The 20,955-nt window shown below is 31.5% G+C and overlaps 1 protein-coding gene across 3 annotated transcripts; it reads left to right on the top strand.

Moving 5' to 3' along the window:
• The first annotated feature begins 1,464 nt into the window (after nt 1–1,464).
• On the top strand, nt 1,465–20,879 carry LOC125070199 (ras-related protein Rab6). Of its 3 annotated transcripts, XM_047679991.1 has the most exons (7): nt 1,465–1,666; nt 2,015–2,073; nt 3,089–3,248; nt 12,854–13,059; nt 13,382–13,448; nt 16,279–16,294; nt 16,355–18,251. In XM_047679991.1, the coding sequence occupies exons 1-7, from the start codon at nt 1,597–1,599 to the stop codon at nt 16,440–16,442; spliced, it is 666 nt and encodes a 221-aa protein (XP_047535947.1). In that variant the 5' UTR covers nt 1,465–1,596; the 3' UTR covers nt 16,443–18,251. The 3 variants fall into 3 exon arrangements, with proteins under 3 accessions (XP_047535947.1, XP_047536031.1, XP_047536112.1); XM_047680075.1 differs by lacking the exons at nt 16,279–16,294; nt 16,355–18,251 and adding an exon at nt 19,210–20,879; XM_047680156.1 differs by having other exon boundaries at nt 16,279–18,251.
• Nucleotides 20,880–20,955: the final 76 nt, after the last annotated feature.

Genomic DNA, 20,955 nt, shown 5'->3' with positions numbered 1-20,955 from the left:
TGAGTATGTATCCGATTATTTAATTAACTATTAATTACTGAGGTTACATATTTTTGTGATAATTGTAAATTATTATTTTGTACATAATCCTACATTATTTTAGTAAAGATTTGGAAAATAATACCCTTTATTTTATTGTAAATATAACAATCAAACAAGTAATATGTAGTTGGAGCTGACTCTAAAATTGATTTTTTTTTTTCATCTGTTATGTCGCGTTTTTATTTTATTCATTCATAACATACATTTACAAACTGTTGTACTCCTGTTAGACCAAAATATGCTTTCATTCCACGCTATTGATATTAAATATAACTTTATTTTCCTTAGCTGTAACCTAGTATGACCTGTCTTCTCGTTTCAAACAAGACAGTCCCTATTTCTCGAAAAGGGACTCAGATTTTTTTAGAAATTTAGTAACTGACATTTAAACGAATATTAAGGAGACTTATTTAAAACTATTACGCAATTAGTACTACGTTTATTTGGACTACTACCTAACCCCGTCAATACCTTCCATTTTATTTCCCTAGAAAAAAATACATATCCAATACCAATCAGTCAGTCAATCTTGAATAAATATTACCACTGAAAAATAAATTGATTTCAAAATTTGTAGAATTCTGTAAAGATGATACAAATAGGAATTTAAGAGTTCTCATTTATTGAGTCACAATGAAGCAGCGGATAAAAAACGTCGTTCATCACAAAATATCGCAAATGCAAATAAGTATTAAGTAAGCACCACTGAGTTTTCATATTATTATTTTTTCGTGATTTTTTTCATGCTCTTTGCTCGGCAGCGAAGAAAATCCCCTGCAGCTTGATTTGTTTGGTATGCGAGAAATTAATTTAATCGCCAGTATAAAAATGGATGTAGTATGGATATATTCCTTTTTAGTAATTTTAAAATTTCTTGATTCTGATATATGATAGACACGTTTACAAAACTATTATATATACTTAAAAAATGCATACTACTGGAATATATTTTTCATTTTATTAACGTATTTCCTTTACATTTACTTTACGCATTACAACACGATTACTGAATAATTATTATTTTTTTTTTTACAAAGATACAATTTGTTTTAAGTATTTTTTTTCAATTATTTTGAAGATAAGAGGGCTAACTATTTAAATTCAAATATTATAGATTATTATGTAGGGCGATGTACACAGTTATTTTTTTCTTTATATATATATATAGGATATTATTCTTGGACTATTGTATGGATTAAGTCAATGATAGCATCAACTGCTTAAAAAACATAAAGGTTGCCATCTTAAAAATTTGTGTTTCAATAGCTATTTTTTTCTTTAAAATATTTTAAAAATAATTACATTGGTTTATATTATTTTGAAAATGTCATTAGGAGCGAGATTAGTTATTTTAAAAGTATGCATTATATTCGGCATGATGTCATTTTGCTGAGTTGGCTTTTGCGTAGCGCCGTCAGTCTGCCGTAACGTGGCGGCGCTGCGCTCGTGTGTGCCGCAGGAGTGGCCCGAACTGTCATTGTTCATGTAGTTTTCTGTGATAAGAATTACTGTGAAATTTATAGTTTAGCAAAGTAATTAATTATAACAATCATAATGTCTACGTCGGGGGAATTCGGTAATCCTCTACGCAAGTTTAAGCTCGTGTTCCTTGGAGAACAGAGTGGTAAGTGGAAGACAAATTGCCCTAGCAGTCGTACATTTTTAATACACTTTTTGAATTTAAGACACGTATATAGATTTGTCTAGACTTATTGAATTATTGACCTACATCACTCCTTGGTATAGAATACGATAGTTTCATTAGCACTGGTTCTTATTAAAGTATCGGTACTATGCATTACGTATTGTAAGGGATGTAGGTTACGAGAGATTATTAGTATCATTATCGTCTGTCGTTCCTACACTTCTCACGCTATTCTCTGATCTCTATTCCCGTTATCCGATGAATTCTTATGTGGAATAGGCAATATGTAATTAAAAGGTGCATTGACCCGCAATTTGCGATTTTCAGTGGGAAAAACGTCGCTGATCACTAGGTTCATGTATGACAGTTTTGACAACACTTATCAGGTGAGTAAGAAATTATGGTCAATTACTATTAAAATTATTTGGAGCATGAAACAATAACAAGTCAAGTGTTCTAATTGAGTAAATTTGTTTTAAATTGTTCCTTAAAAGATATCACTTGTACATAAAGATTAGAGATAATTTTAATAATATTTGTAATTGATAAACTTATTACTTATGGGGCAATATATTGACTGATATGAATATAGTTTGCCTTGTCTCAATAATATAGATGAAATTTTGGCAAAATGTTTGTTTATTTGATCTTGTACCGGGTTAAGCATAAAGTAATACTGGTTGCAGTGATTGTGTTATATTGTGTTTAAATCATTTTAATTTACCAAGAAAAATGTGTTTAATAATACCAATAATAACTTACATATATATCTTATATGATATTTATATTTAGATGTATATATTCCTATTATAATAAATAAGAAGCAAACAAATAAACAGTATAGTGTATGGAACTATCAAGAATTAAAACTATTCTTTGTTAAGTTCGCACCTAGCTTTGGAACCAAAAATATAAGTTAAGCCCTGAGTTAGGGTCATCAGTACTAACATTATTTCATCTACAATCTTTGTAAGGGCACAATAAAATGTACATTATAAAATGTATTTTTTATTAATTTTATTTAATGTCATTAGAATTCTATTATAGAAAATACAACTTAGCCGAGATTAATCAGAAAATTCATTGTCCGTCCCCTAGAATTATATACTTATTGATAGTTAAAGTAAACTATAACCATATTTTCTTAGATATGACCATGTTGCATAAATAACTAAATGTAAACACAATATAGGTCTTAATATAGATCAGCTCTAAGGGTTGATTTCATCCAATGCAAACTATATATATAAAACATTTATTTCTTGTATACAAATAATATAATTGAACATTATATTTGTGCTAAATTTATACAAACAATATATTTTTGATTTATAAATAGGTTGTATCTTTAGATCAGACATATTACAAAATTATTTTTGAGTTGTTTTTTATGTTATTTAGGCGACAATTGGAATAGACTTCCTCTCCAAGACCATGTATCTGGAAGACCGTACAGTAAGACTGCAGTTGTGGGATACGGCGGGCCAGGAGCGTTTCCGGTCTCTCATACCTTCTTACATCAGGGACTCCACTGTTGCTGTTGTTGTCTACGATATCACCAGTAAGTTGACTTTATATTAAAACTATTTTAAAGTAATGTAATTTTTCAGTTCTATGTAAAGGTACCGCTAGTTGTATACATGTTTATAGGCTTAGTAAAGCATTGAGTAGATTACTCCATTTATATAAATGTAGTAAATAATAAATTCTTAGTCTAGTAATAGTCTATAGATTGTCCAAAAGTTGACGTGTGTGTGTATTGTTTCGATACTTAAGATGATATTGTGATCACTGATCAAATATAATAGGAAGCTTTTAATTGTCTGCTTAATAGAAAAGTTATTTTATTATCTAATCGGAATCTTGGTTTCTGGGATATAAGTATATTATAAATATATAAATTTATATGGGCCTTAAGTTTATTAAATACTTTACTGCTTAGATACATCAGGAAATTAATTAATGAGGATTACAAAAACCGATTGCTTTCGACCTTTATATGTAACGATTATACAAATTATGCGAAAATCAAGGTGAAATATTTATTCAACTCATTAAAATAACGTTTCTATTTATTAATCACTTTTTTGTAGTTGAAAATTACTCAGTGTATATACACCTATATCATAAATAAGCATAACTTTTAATTTTACTGAATGTAGTTGACCATAAATATCTTATTTTTAAAAAAATCTTTCGACATATTTAATAATGGTGCGTCTTGAATAGGTAATCGTATAATTCATATTTTCGCCCGACCCCGCAGTGCTTGACCGCAAACCCCGCGTCCTGAGCACTCGGCTCGCTAATTGCTGGATCTATCCAACTTCTATAGACCTATGAGACGAATAGCTGATATTCAAATGGATTAATTAGACTTTTTTTATACGATCGATATTTGAGTATACATTTTTTTTTACATATTCTCGGTAATTAAAACATTAAAGATAATTAATAATTATAGTTTTTTAACTGATTCAGCGGATGTTAGTTCTAGTGAATGCACGGATATGGGGTTAATTGCTAACTTCAACCCATTGGGTTAGGGTTCATTGCTACCACGTTAAATGTTACGATGGCATTTTATGTAGAACCTAATGTACATTTTAAATAGGTCGTTTAATAATGAGTTGTTAATACTTTAGACTTATAGTATTACTCTTTCACTCGGATATAAATTAAGAGAAGATTAATATATATTTGACATTTGATAAGATTAGAAATAGATCCAATGTATTAAAAAAAAGAAGAGGTAAACAGGTTTATCGTTCTAAAAACAGCTAAAATAAAAATAAAACTGATTGAAACATTTTAGCGTAGGATTTATCGTTCGAAAGCAAACTATTATTCATTTTTAATTAACTTTTTTATATTAAGCGTTTATTTGTAACAATAGCACGCTATTACATCATATAACATATCCTTTTCCAACAATGAAGTCGTATAATGTAAGAATACGTATATTTGTATACAATACTTATACATCTGACAAATCAACGAATTCGATTTTGCTATAAAATCACATTGACATATTGTTTACAGAATAAGGTTTTCTCAAGTTATGTGTCATAGTTAACAATAACCTGACTCCTGAGCGTGTCGAAAACCTGTTCTAATATATACGTATATGTTGTGTCCACATTAGCTAAGATGACTCACGCGTCATTCTCGGTGTAATATTACGTGATGATGTGGTGTAACGTTACGACCTCCCACTCACCGGTCTAACACTCGCCTCCATAGTTATGAGTGTCAAGCATATGCATAACCTACATTATACAATACGGACGTCCGGATGTCGACGCGCAACCAAAATAAGCCTCAGACGTCAATACGACGACATTAATGTTTTTGTTTTTTTTTTTTATATATTCTAATTATATGCGATTGCTTGATAGCTTTTTATCTGAGGTTTTTTTTAATTTGGCTTTTATTTGTGTCGATTTATCTGAGATTTATATTGACCTTATGTGACTCTTTCTTGCTTAAAGATATTGATATACAAATTCTGACAAATTGGCCACTGAATTTGTATAATTGGTTGGGGTATTTTTATTTGAAACCAGTGGTAAGTAATGCAATTATTTAATAAAAGTTTGAGCTTAATATGTACCTACTAGTACCTAACGATAGATCGATCATCAATCCGCCTCTAAATAAGGAAATTGAACTGCCACGACATTTCTACATTACGTATATCTGTCAATCTTTTTACATTCAAGCGTTCCTTTGTCTGCATGTGAATATTCATTCTTGTTTCAATCGAAAATTAATAGTTATAGAGAAAAATTTAATTACATAGTTATTATCATAATGAAAACTATTTTTAAAAAAAATATTGCAATGTTCTGCCGTCGATTGATTTAATGGTACACCTCGCTACGCCTGAAATATGAAGCATGAAATATTCGATCTAAAATGTAGAGGTTTATTAGATTGATTATTAAAGCCATAAACTCTCACGGCAACTACTACGTCTGAGTATATACTTGAACCTTACTTATTTGCGGTTAAGCGATAAGATGAAAACATCCATAATCAGGAGTCATTCATAATAAATTTACTATATAACATATATAAATTATATGTACTCGAATATAGAAAATAGTATTTATTATACTGTATAAAATTATATGATGTCATCTCCATAGTTAAATGTGATCGTTGATGATACGTTTTCATAAATCAAGGATCAGAGTTGTATCAACATTTTCCAATTACCGAATTATAACAGTGTGAATTCTCATTTCTTCGTCGCTCCAGTTATCAGTACGTGTGTTAAATGCATTAAACATTACGATGCTGAATCCAACAAACTTTACGAACACGTGACATGCGATTTAATTATACGAATAACGCGATTTCTTTAATACGAATATAACTCACAAAATAATATTATTTTTGATTAGAACTTTTATTTAATCAAATAAATCAACTCAAATTAAGAACTTTCCTAATATCTATTACAACTTTTATGTTTTGTTAGTCTGCTACGCCTGCTGTAGATTGTAGAGCGCACCTGCGTTTGCGGATACACTTGTGTATATTTACATATATATGTATTTAATATTGACTCCGTAGTCGGCTAGTCTAGTAGTCGCCGTGACTGGAATTGGTCAGGCGGAAGATTTGCTAATATATCTTTTTTTATAAAACAACCCTATTCCACTTAGGTACTTAGATCCACTTGATTTCTATTTCCGACGTTTCAACAATCATATCGCCGACATGTATGATGTCTTTTTTATATATTATTCAAAATCTCGACGTGTGATATCGAGTCAATTCATTATCAGATCTGTTTATTTGTCTTCGCTTTTGTGATTGGAATAGGCTATAGTTTGTATAAATATATTTCGGTTGAAAGGGTTACACCGCCAATGTGTTTATATCAACGGAAAAGAAACATAGCATTTTAAATCTTATGGTGGCTGTCGATTGACCTTTAACGGGTTGGGCCTATGTTTCTTATGAACAGAGATTAACCATCAGTTGGTGACTTATTTTAAAACAATAAATTAATAAAGAGACAGTTGAAAAATAAACTTCCTGCGATAAATTGAGTCACTCCGATGATCTCCACCTACTACCAAAGTAATTACGTAATGTGTCAAGCTCAGGTTTTCATAGTCGGCTTTATTCTCACTGTTGTTTAATGGATTTTATATTCAATATTCATCCGGCTCGCTGTTCGCTTTTTAATACCGCTGATACTTCAAACAAAAGGATATATAACTATGCTGGTTTCTATTATATGAAACAAAAATACACTTAAAAAATATATACCTTTGGTGTATCTTATCTTTTTAATTTGTTTTTTATTTTAGTGTTGCATTATATTAAGTTTTAAGGTGATTTTTAAATATTGTACTCATAAGCAATTCCCATTGAAGCTTTAGATAGGGAAAAATATAATTGGCTTAAATGAATACCTAAACGAGAATTTCCATTTTTATATATAGAAATGACAAACTTCTACCCCTACTAAACCCTTATTAAGAGGAATTTCATAAATACTTTTTTAGTTCTTACCAAAATTTTTTTTACCCTGCTATTTAGTGAATGGTCTCTCGAGAAACAAGTTACAGTAGGCGGTGGTCGCCACCAACCACTCATTGGTAAATACCAAGTGTTTAAGTAAGAATTTTAAATCTGTTTAATTGTGTATTACTACATACGTAACCAATTTAAAATATAACGTTAGCGTTGCTAAGTAGTATAAATTACGCAAGTTGAAATAGTTGGTCACCAGAAATGATGTACCATTGTTGCTGTTCTAAATAATATATAATTTACGAAATTGACGCACTATTATTATTATTATTTTATGATAGAGGTAGACGAGAAAATGGGCCACCTGATGTTAAGTTGTCACTACTACCCATAGACATTTACGGTATAAAAAATATTAACCATTTCTTACATCGCCAATACACCATCTACCTTAAGTCCTATGGATTTTAAGTCCCTTGTGCCTACACATTAATTGCTGCTTAGAATGGTTGGTATCTATAGTAAAATAGATTCTTATTGAAAAAAAGCGGGCCTTTCTCATGTTTGAAAATAATTCTATCTCTTGTGTTTTGTACGTTTTATAGGAAAAAATTTAATTTGTTCAGTCGTAAAAATGTAAATAAAATCCCGTCATAAATTCGCAGTGAGACTCTCTGAAGATATAAAAATGTAAGACCTAGTCTACAAAATATACTCGTCTAGTAATACCTATTTTTTAAAATAAAAATATGTATTACATACAGTTGTACAGAGGCACATTTACAAATGTGTCATTGCCTACGTTCTTAGTTATTAAAAAAATACTAAAACAAAGAAAGCAATATCAAATTTCAGTAAATGATAACTAGAGTTACTAAGTTTATTAATTTATGACATACATTCAAATAAATCAAAATCACGGGTCGGGGAAATTAATTCGCCTTCGGAAATTTAACGCCGTAGGCTAAGCCTATATTGGAAATCCGCCACTGCGCTTGCATTTTATGCATTCAATTCATATGAATTCTTTATGCTTTGTATATTCTGTCATCCACAATGATTACCTCCAAGCGTATTTATTTTACTGCAATGCATTATTACATACCCACCCTAACTACGAAGAGGTAAAGTAAGTAATTATTCTTGCTATTATTATTACAACCGTTTATTTATTGATATCATAATATTTTTAAAATTCGAATTGCATAATTTGAAATCCAATACTTATCGACGTAACGTTTAAAATGACTTTAATGCTATGTATTACGACAACATTTTTATTCTGTGACAGAAAAATTAAACTAAATTTTTGTTCTTTTTTCGAAACATTACAGACATTGATCTATACAAGATAGATTATATACTTTTACAGATTTTTCTGCAGACCTATAAAGATTGTCAAATCTTTATACATAGTTTTTGTGTGTAAGACAGCGATCGCTTTGAAAGTTCGTTGACAAAATGCTATATTGGATAGAACTGCAACATAAACATATTGTATAGCCTGTGTCTTCAAATAAGTAGAATTAAGAAGTTTCACAAGAAAAGTATAAGTAGTCTTGCCTAAAACAAACAATGTTCTTTCTTATTTCTCTATTTTTTTCAATCTGACATCAATCAACTTCCGTTGTGGTGTGCTCTAACGGCGTTACGCAAGGCCGTGGGTAAGCTCCCAGCTCCAACCACTCAACAGTTGTTCCACCGACAAACGTCAATGCGTATTGCTGTGGTCTGGTTCGCAGGGTGAATGACACGTTTTAGATCCCATGGTTGGAGGCGCATTGACGGTTTTATGAATGGTTTTTAGTTTTTTTATATTGCCTGTCGCAATGTATGGGACTTAACATTCGTTAACTAAGTATGACGGAATCTTTGTTAATACAAATACAACTATCTACGTTTCTTAATATGTACTTAAATCAAAGAGACATTAGTCTTGTTTAAGTGGCGTTTCGGTTCGTCAGAGACAAACTATTGGAGATATCATGTTTTACAATACAAAATAACAAACGTCGTCTATCATTGAACTATAAATCATCACATTATTGAGTTTGTAATAATTATTATATATATATAGATTTTATTTGTCTACATAGCCGTCTTGCTATCTCATTCTTGGTGCATTGCAAGAGAACGATATCAAAGATAGATATTTTTTTATCTTTGTGCAATCCGCCTGAAGAAAACGTGTTGAATAAAATACCAGTAACAAAAGACTGGATTACAACGGATCGGTTGCATGCACCTGAAATACTGAAAGTGTGCCAATGACCTCGTGAACAGAAGGTTGGATTCCGAATAGGTGTAAAAATATATCAATAATACTATTCTTTGTTTTGAGATGTAACATTGAATATTGCAAAACATATAACAAAGAAGTATATATTATAAAAGAGTACTATTTTATCATCCTTCCTCGACGAAATTTTTATTCGATTTTTGAAATTTGATATAATTTTTTTTTTTATCTGACTATTAACTGTCACGAAAAAGGTTTGTAATTAAAAAATAAATGTTATAATCCTTATAGTACTTGTAGCCTTTATTAATAGCTAATAGCTTATATAATATATTTATAGGTTTACGCTACGCTGTATTATATATGTATACTACATACGTATACATATATAATAGTGCAAATGTTTTGCAATCCAAGTATATCAAGATTTTAATAATAATAAACTGTGTATAATCTTACCTTTTTACAAAATCGTCATAAAGTGAATGATATTGTAGACCGTTTCTTTTATTTTGTATCTCATGGAATGAAGTAGATTTTCATATAAATTACAGAATCATACCCCAAAAATGTAGATCTTTCGCAATGAATTTCATAAAGTTTTACGCCGGCATGCCTTTCGATTAAATAAATTCACTTTCTCGCGAGTGAATCTAGTATGAAAAAAATTTGATCTTTAAGTTAAAGAGTATAAGGTTTAAAATTAAATATTAGACATTCGTGTCGGCGGTGACAAACAACATTGGATGTGTTTCTGGTGACCTTTGTCGTCCCGCCAGTTCAAATATTTGGCACATACTACCCCTAAGTTAAGCGTTACTGATATTGACTCGTATGACATAAAACTGTTAAACTAGAGTTAGTTAATTAATTTGAAACCTAAATAGAACTTTAATTACTTTATATCCGTTCTAGTAGTTCAATTATAATTTTTCTTATATATATAAAGTCATAATAGTAGGAATAAATATTTTATTAATCTAATAAATAGTTACCGTTTAATATGTACAGCTTATTATAGTCGAAAATAAATATTAACATTACTGTTTATGTGTAAAATTACAAACATGTTTTAAATAGTTTTTTTTTTGTTAAAAACGCGGTCTGGAAAACCCGGTGGTCTCTTGGCTGCTTGCCTCGGTCCATTATTTCAAAGGATAATATATAGCTTAGGAACAATCCCTCGACGGGCCAAGAGAATGAAACAAGTTATACGATGCGATTTAGGATTTATAAATTTAATAAGAACTAGCTACCCGCCCCGGCTTCGCACGAGTAAATATGGGTGTACATAGAACATCTTTTGAAGAACATACAAAAAAAAAACATTTTGTTTTTATTCTAAGAACTTTCTCGGGTGTACACAGAATAATTCACAAAAGTGTGATGATACTTAAAATATGATGTTTATCTTAGAAGCGCTATACGCTTCTAAGGACAAATAGAAATATCAATTTTAATTTGAGAACATATGTTTTATTAATTCCTGTGCAATTATCAACCTCTAATAATATAATCTAACCTCGTTGACACATTATTGCTTGCATTGACACGGACTTCAATCATCTTCGTTCTACAGTTATTCTTTTTTACTAAGAAGTGCACATTCAGTTTTATTACATAAACACAATGTTCGACGTTGAACATTAATGTGTTTTTTAGAGTTTCGGATAAGACGATAAACCAGCTGATTGGTCATAAAATACTAAATTGAACATTATTATTATTTATTCAAGGTCTCAACTTTAGTAAATATGAATCGAATGAATAGAATACAGGGTAAATTTTGTAGATCAATAAAAATATTACAAATGGTTACGAGCTATAGCACAGTTTTAGTGGCGTCCGGCAGCTGTCCGCCATATTGGATTACTGATGACGTCACACTTCCCAGTGTCCACTTGAGATGATTATTCGAATGTATCGATACGTCATTTATGAAACTGACTTTTCTTAATTGCTGAAAGTACTAGTTGTGTACATGGTACAAAAAAATTATCGATGGAATCGTTGAGTAAAAAACAACTTCACACTTATTTGCTAACTATTTGTTTGATAGATGCTTATGTATACATTATTTTATTGAATAATACAACATTTCAGAAAATCATATTTATATACTTCTATAACACAAATCGAAACCAAGCTCATAAAATTTTCTTCATAAAGATTATGATGTACGGTAAAGGTGGGTCAATTTCTGATTCCTTAGTGTAAACAATTGTTCGAGAATTTCGATTACGTTTCGAATTTCGATTATGTTCGACGCTATGTTGTATGAGTTATAAAGCAATGCAACTCCAATTAAATAGTTTCGTAGATGAAGAAAAAAAAATAGTTAACACGGCCGAATACAATATCCGTCACTGAGTATAACGTCGTCCGATTTCTGATGACGTCAATGTTAGAAATCTATAATTCAAGAGGCAATTGCTGAGCTATCTTGCTAAAAATCTAGTTGTAATAACTTCGGAAACGCTATTGATATGTCGACGGTTCTTAAGAATCGATTACACCTGTGTGTGGGCGGGGCTTTTTGCAGGTCTGTCTGGGTTGGTACCGATTCGTCAGATTTTCTCGGGCCAAACATCAATCGATATTTGTGTTTTGTAAAGGTTTAGTAAGCCAGTGTAATTCCAGGTTCAGAAGATATTGGGTGGTGTACGGAATGTTTTATATATATGTACTTACAGCGCCGCTGATATGCTTATATGCTCGTATACCAAATAAAAATATAATAACAAAGCGACGGACTAAATTTAATGTAAGGCTATAAATCCACGAGTATAAGATGAGGATATAGAACGCGATTGATATGTACCATCGCATTTTCTTGGTCGCTCAAAGGTGTCCATGTTTTATTATTGCTATCGCTATTTGTGCAGTATAATTATACAGACACATATTAGTCAATAACCATGTGTCTAATGCTAATAAACTTAAAACGTAAAAATAAATTTAGAATAAAAAGGAATCCAAAGTTGTATTTAATGCCCCAACGACTATGATTAGTGCTCACTAATCTTCTGTACAAGCGTTTTCGAGCAAGATTCTTCGATCCGTATTGACATTTAAAACTGCTGAGCAAAGAATATTGACCCTCGACGGCCTCTATTTCGTTTCATTGAATTATATTCAGAATTTAAATGTAAATGGTTTAACTGTTTTTTTTTTAATTGCGATAAAACAAGTATAAAACTTACTATTGTAAAATGTTAATAATCATTATTATATTAAGGCTTAAAACAGAATGGCTAGATTTATACACGCCTTGTTGAAATTTTGTCACAATGTTTTAAGCTTACTGGAGTATTATATAAATGTACGATACACTTAATCTTCGAATGGCTTCGATCAAAACTAAACCTTTTTCGCAATGACATGACATTTTGAAAATAAATATATTTTAATCAATTATAATTTGATGTCTTCAGATGCAAACTCATTCCACCAAACATCGAAATGGATCGATGACGTCCGCACGGAGCGCGGGTCGGACGTCATCATCATGCTGGTTGGCAACAAGACCGATCTGTCGGACAAGCGGCAGGTCTCAACCGAGGACGGGGACCGCAAGGCTAAGGAGCTCAACGTTATGTTCATCGAGACCAGCGCGAAGGCTGGATATAATGTCAAACAGGTGACTACAAAATGTTATAACGTGGTAATTATAGTTTGTAGATGTCCAACCGCTGGGACTAAGTGTTACCTCACTTTATTTTATTTAGAAGGGCTTATTACCCCAATGTTGATCTCCTACTAGATTACGAGGTAAGACTTAAATTATAAATAAAATATATACATTTGAAATTACAGTTGTAATCTCAGCAGATGTGAACGTATGGCGATCTTTGGTCAAGAACTATAAAATATAATCCCGAATTTACCTGTTTCGCTCGATGAATGAAAAATTGTTGGTCGATTAAATTTCATGCTCATCATATATTTGTATATATTTACAGTTATTCCGAAGAGTAGCCGCGGCGCTGCCAGGCATGGACTCTGCCGAGAGCAAGCCACCGGAAGACAGTATCCTTTTTAAAAAACTATTCAAAATAAATATACAAGCTCTTGTGATTCTGTACACGTGATAGAAGTGAAACTCCTTTTTGCGTCACTAACGTTACTTATAGAAACGTTGTGTTCAAACTCGACCTTGGATTATTTTCATGAATGGCGTCCAAAGAAGTTTCTCCTCAAACACTATGATATACTTTTATACATTAATTATTACACGTCATGAACATCTCACGCAGTCCATACACGCACTGAACACGATATATTTGTACAATGTTATTTTTTGTACCGGTATAAATGTGTGATACCCGCTATTATGGTATTATTGTATGCGGCTAGATTAAGGCATTAATGGTGATTCCGTTACATTATTAATCATGGTTGTCGTTTTGGGGTATGATTATTAATTTTGTGTGAAATTAGCTATACATATTCCATTATTGAAAAGGAATATGTTCAAGTTTGGGTCAACAAACTTTAAAAAAAAAAAACCGGATGTGTCGTGGGACACTCGGTTGGAACGAAGTTGCTTTCGCTATATATTGTGAATTAAATAACAGATACAATATGAATAACAACATTCGAGAATAATTAAACGACAAGAAATAAAATTCATATTAAAAACAATGACCTGTTAATTAAAAGTTTAAAGATGGTATATTATATAAAATAGAGAGGGGGGGGGGGAGGTTACGCGGAGGGGACATAACGCTTTTTCTGCCATTTACTCTACTGTAAGCCGCATAAAAGCCGCGAAAAAGAACTTCGTTCCAAAAAGAAAAAACAAAAATACGTGTGATAAATGTCATTAAGTCGAATGTTTACATGATTCCAAGTTTAAAAGTACCGCGGCATACTTGTAGCGAATTTCACACGTATTGGCACACGACCGTTCGGTAACTAGTGACGTCCCCCGGACTCGTCCTTGTGGGTGGTGGTAACGTAGCGAGCTAACAAGTGTTGTAAGTAAAGTTAACATTACTAATGTCATATGTACTTGTCTACCTGCCTGCTTTATCTATTTGCACCTTCCTTCGCTTATCATAGATATCGTATTTATTACAATTTTATTTATTTATTGTATGCCTATAGCATGACTTTTATTACTAGTCTTAAATATATTCTTTTTTTATAATGGAAGATATAACTCTTCTGTAAAGAATACTTATATAATAATAAAATAAATCAAAATAGCTTAATGACATCTGCTTCACTTTTTATTTTTTTATTCTCGATAAAGACCAAGAAAACCGCATCAAGCCAATTAATTTTACCTCTTTCAATTGTCTAAAAATATCCAAAAAATTACTGTATGTCTGAGTACCATCCACTCATCTATTCTACCGCCAAGCAGCAATACTTATTTATTGTTATGTTTCGGCTTCAAAGGTGAGTGAGCCAGAACTACAGGCACGAAGTCCATTATATCTCAGTTTCTTAGGTTTGGCGCATTGGCGATGTAAGGAATGGTTAAAAATTATTTCGGGAACAATGACAATGATCACAGGTGACCACTTACCACTAGGTGGTCCATTAACTCACGCGCCTATAGTATTTGATTTAAGATCTCAGCCAAAAAAAAAAACATTTAAAAAAAAAAAAATCTTTTATTATTAAACAATATTTATAAACGCTATTTAAGTATTTCCTTAAATTTCGCTTACGTCGCACGTGTTTGCATGTCGCATGAAGTCATTAACCAACGAGAATGTTATTCAAATTTCATTACTAATAGCAAAGTCATAAATTATATTTTAGTCTAACTAAACTGCATTTTCATTAGTCACATTCACAACTCGAAACTATTTAATTCAAGTAATTAATGTTATCTGTAGGTAATTTCTTTGCTTTTATATTTTACGTACAGCTTTAAAAATCTTCAAGTGAATTATATCTAGAGCCTTGAAAACGTAATATTGAAACTTCTTTTTAGTCTTGAATCCTTTACTAAATGTATATTAATAAAGCGTCTTTCTTGTATGTGTTTTTACTTGTGATATGTTAAATACCTAATATTAATAGCTGATGCTGAGTAAGTCAGTGTAATTATAGACTGGTGGTCGGTGGCGACCATCATGAAAGGAAATGCAAGTTCACTTTATTGTACAGCACATTAAAAAAATATATAATTAAGGCTAGGGAAAATATACAGAGGCGGTTTTATCGGTAAAAAGCGAACTTTTCCAGATATCCTTTGAGCATATGACTCGACTTAGTAAGTGCGGTTTGCAAGGGTAGATTCATGTAATATATTTTAATACTAGCTGTTGTCCGCGCCTTCGTTCACGTTTTAGGGGTTGTTCGTCAGGTGCTAGGCATATAAAAACTCTTTCTCCTTCATTAAATTCGGTTCAGTGGTTTGATTGTGAAAGAGCAACACATAGACAGACAGACAGTGTTACTTTCTCATATATAATACATTTATAGATGTAGATCGATAAGATAATAATGGTTGATATTGCCAGTGCCAATGTCCAAGGGCGAGGTGGCCGCTTACCATTGGCTTACTCATCCACCCCTAATGTTTTTGTATTTGAATATTGAGTATTTAGTATACTTTAATTAGGTTTAAATTTAAAGTTGAGACGTGATGGTTTTATCCTATTCTAATCTTTTCATTTACATATTGGGCCGACAATTGTTTCCAAGCATGTAACTTATAAACTTAACAATATAAATAAAACTACCACATGTAATAGTTTCCGTATCGAGATAGTGAATAATGTAACAGCAACGACAAGAGTTGAAAAGAAAGACGCTTTGTTAACGAAACTACATCGATTCTAACAATAGTTTTATTTCCGTAGTGTTTAATTTATTTTCCTTAATAATATATGTTCAGTGCACGAGGTGATCCTGCGACAGGCGCCCGGAGACAACAAGGAGCCCGACAACGGCTGCGCCTGCTAGGGCCGCCCGCGCGTCGGCCGCGGTACTCGGCAGCGTTGGTTACTTGGCGTGTGGCGGTTATCTCGAAGTTTACGCTATTTTGCCGAATGTTATTAACAAAAGCCTTCAACAGATATATCAAAATTAGCCGTTCAATATGTAAAGAATTTTCAATTTTTTTTTTAAATGTGCACAAACTTTCCTTGACAGCTATAGGTAGTGTTTTGTTAAAAGAATGTTCTAAATTAATCGATTTATAAAAATACAGACTCTACAGACGAGAAATGTATACGGCTTGTATCGAGTGGGAGTAAATTCATATATTCCTCTCTTGCCTGACTTTCACTTTTTAATAAATATTCTGATTGTAAACGATTTTTATCACGATGGACGATGGCTGTTATTCAAAGGCATTATAGCGATTACTTGAATGAAAATAAGTTGAAGTAACAAACGTTGTTTAGTGTATCCATGTCGCTCTGAATGATTAGTGAGGGATTGAAAATGGCAGCTGTGTAATTAAAAATATCGGAAGCGAATGACAAAATGTATGGGTCGTTCATTCATTGAACGAAAATATTTCGGACGTTCTCTCATTCTTTGATAGCTCGTTACTTCAAAATGGAGTCCGAACGATCGTAACGCTCTATAACTAAAGCCCGGTTATCATTCCAAAAATAATTCGTTTTGCTTATGGATCGTAGAATTGTCTTATTGGCATTATAATGTTTACATTCAAACACAGTATCAGCTTCTTACGATCTTTTGATTCGTAAATAGCAGGCCAATGGTAACTTCAGAATTATGCCTCGGACAATTCTGCTTTTCTCAAGTATGTATAAAGTAAGTATAACGAATTGTCTCTTGAATAAAGCAACCGGTACGGAAGCGTTTGCCGTCGCAATCATTCAGGGCGACAGACTGATCTGACATGTCGCTGTGCTTTTGTGTGTTAGCATTTAAAGTGATATTAGATTTTAATGTACATCCAGCATTCAACGCGGTAATGCACAATCGTGCTTGGGTTCGGTCGAGCCGTTTCAATGCGTTTGGTATATTTGTAAACACGGAGGCACCTTTATGCACGGCTGGAGTCGCTTTTGTGTTGTCGCGGATTCGTTTTAGTCTATGAGACTGATCATTGGCGAGCCCTTGAAATTGGCAATATCCTTCAAATTAAATTCATTATGTATTTTAAATGTTCCTTTACGATTGATATTTTTGTTTATTTTATCTATTCGGAAGCCTTCGCCCAGTGGTATGTGAGTGGGCTGTTTTTGTTTCATTTTTATAATTTTAAGAATATAGTGACGTATTGTATGAGCCTATGCGAGAGGTTAGAGGGGCTTAAATCTACGAATTCGAATGCAGTTGCTGAGAGTGAATGAGCCAAGCGTGTAGGTTTAGCGTTTCGTTGAACTGCCCTAAGGCTGTATATAGCATCTGGTCGCGGTCACCTCGCGTATCCTAAATTATGCCATACTTTTTTTATATAATTAATTTTTAACACAAACGGGGCATCAAAGGGATTCATTGAGATTATATTTGAAATTTACTCGGGTTTTTTTTATTTTCGTTTCTATAAATTGATTTTAAGTTTATAGTTAACGTTTATTAGTGACTAAAATGTAATATCGAATTACTTATAACATAATGAGTATATAAGGAGGTGGCGCGGCCTGTGTACATTAGTATTATTTATTTACTTTAGTGCTTAAGAACGAAATCTTATGATTCTTATATTTTTAACTAATATTTTTATTTTGTGAGATTTTCACGGCTAGCTTTTATCGGGTTTATATGACTTATACATTGTAATATTTGAAATAGTTCATTCCAGCTTTTGTAATTATTATATTATATATATTAATAAATAATAAACTTATATCAACATCCAAGAGCAATAACTATTATTAAAATAAGATTTATTTGATCGCAAAAATGATTTAATATTATATACATTAATTTGATAGATATTAATTTAAAAAAATTATGTTTATTTAAATTTATTTTTTATTAATAATAGATTAATGTACTTATTATTTACCCTGTGCTTGGAATATTGCATCGGATTGCTATGATTTATATAAAAAAGTTACTTATTTAATAATAATAACAAATAATTAGTTATTAAATTTCAAATATAAATTATTAAGATACATAATATAATATACAAAAGAAGATATATAAAGTAACACAGACTATAATATTTTGGGTGCAATATTCCTGGCACATAATTTGGATTAATGACAGCCAATTTTTCTTTTTATACCACAGAATATATATTGTGATTTACAACGTCTTAGACTCGAGGTCGACATCTGTATGGCGTTTGTGTAGTAACACGTCGATCTATGCAGATAGTCTATGGACGTTGTTTCATGATTTTGTTTGTAAATACCCGTATCTCACGCTGATATTTTGAATAAAATTTAAAACAATACTAATTCGTATTTATTATTTCTTTATTTTAATATACAAATATCGATATCATCAATGGACAATATATCAGTTTTCATTTTGTATTCTTATTTTAACTAAAGGTATTTAGGTTGATAATACTGTTTTTTTAATATTTTTAGCCAAATCTTGTAGATGAAAGTTTTTTCAAAAAATATTTACTAGCTTTAAAATCTTTTAAGGTTAATTTTTTCTTAATTTTTTGTTTACTATTTTCTTTTAGCGTTTGTCAAAATTGTCTTGGATTTTATTAGCCAGTGACTATTTTTTCGTTCATTTAAAGTGATTGGTGTCATATTGCTGTTATGTTTAATAAAAAAGGTATCTATCGCATATAAGTTTTCAATTTTGAAACAAGGGTAATGTTAATTGTTACTTTAGAATGTGAATGTTTTATTTTAAAACTCCTTAACTCCAGTAACAGCTGTGGACTTGCAGACCCAGTCCCCCATGGGTTCCGAACAAGAGGGCAACGAGAGCGGCTGCGTCTGCTGAACTATCCCCCCCGCCCACCACACGCCCTGCCCCTCCCCGCCCCGCACACACGCACCGCTTCACGGAGCTACGCGTATCAGAACGTTTCGCGCTTGCCATCATGGATAATATCTATAATTTTGACGTATATAAGTTAAAAATATGCATTTGAAATTGCGTAGAATTTTAGGGGTGTATGTTGACGTAGTCGAGACAAGATTAGTTTCTGATATAAAAAAATAACGGTAAAATTAGTCGAATTTGTTTTATAATACAGTAACATACATATATTGATGGTTTCTAACAGTTTGCGGAGGTAACGTGTGATTTCATTTTTGAGTATTTTACAATTTAATATCGTGATTTTAAATACAAAATGTAAAAATGTGATATATGACGATTTTATTTTATTTTTCTGCTGTTTAGATTTATCGTCAGCAAAAAAACAACAAAAAACGAAAGGTTAATAAAATATTCATTCGTTGCCTAAAACTGTGCCTTTGGAAAACACGCACTTTCACGTTATATTTAACATGCATTGTGAACTTATTTATTTTAATATATTTAGTTATTCCGTAAAGTATTCGTGTTTAAGCCATTGTATTACTGGAAGTTATCTCGACTACGAGTGACGTTACCTACGGGACGGGGACATGTTTAATGTAAGGCAAATGTTTTGTATTCGACTTAATTGTGAAACGAACGAGCGCTAGAAGGTTCTTGGACGCGATCTTATATCATTCCGTATACTTGTTTTCATAATTTAGTCATAATTTTTTTTATAAATAAACGGGAGCGAATTTAAGCTTATGTATGTACATTCAAATCTTGAAATATTAAATTGAAATTTATTTTCTGTTTAATATAGTTTAACTAAAATGTTTTACAATATTAAATGGAAATAATTTCTGTTTGTAATGAATAATAAGGGGAAGAGTCCCTCGGAATTGGTACATTAAATACCTACTTAAACCCGCTCCTGTAAAGAATGACTGCTAATCATTTATTCCATTCATAAAATCGTAAGTATATCATTCGCGTCCAGTTCCCGCGCTAGACGAAACCAAGGGAAGATCTCTGATATTGTGTACATAGTTTGTTATATTTATTTAAATTGAAACGTTTGATCGACACTGGCGTCGTCGCGATCTCTTCTGGTGACATTTAAGACTCGTAATCTAAGAATTTAATCTTCATCTATAGTGATTATATTGAAAGCACAATTAGTATTCTAACTTGCTAGTTAATATTAAGTTAGAAAATGCTGTTCGGTGCAGAACGGTTGGAACTTCGTATAATTAGAAATTTTTCAATATATTAAAATTCATATAAAAATAATCGTGCTCACTGCCGATGTAGTTCAAGTTTTTCCTTTTTACATTACATACTTGCCTTTCTTAGAATCCGTATTCCATGTTACTGTATTCGAATAAACGAACATGAATAAATGGTTTTTATAGTGTTTTATATGCAATAATATAATAGTCGTCGAGTCGGTAATGAGTAAGTTTGATTTACTTTGTAATGCCATGTGCTTTAGCTTCGTCAATAGAAATCATTGTTTAACGGTTATTCGAATTTAGCATAATGTTCCGGATAATAAAGCATTTTAAATAAATATTGCGTTCGTTTTATTTTTCCCTTAACTAAGAATATATTAGCAAGTTAAGTAAGAGTTTTTTTTTAATTTTTGTTT

The sequence above is a fragment of the Vanessa atalanta genome, chromosome 1, assembly GCF_905147765.1.
Source record: "Vanessa atalanta chromosome 1, ilVanAtal1.2, whole genome shotgun sequence".
Lineage (NCBI taxonomy): Eukaryota > Metazoa > Arthropoda > Insecta > Lepidoptera > Nymphalidae > Vanessa > Vanessa atalanta.
Note: the sequence above shows the minus strand (reverse complement) of the source record. Positions and strands in the feature narration are given on the sequence as shown.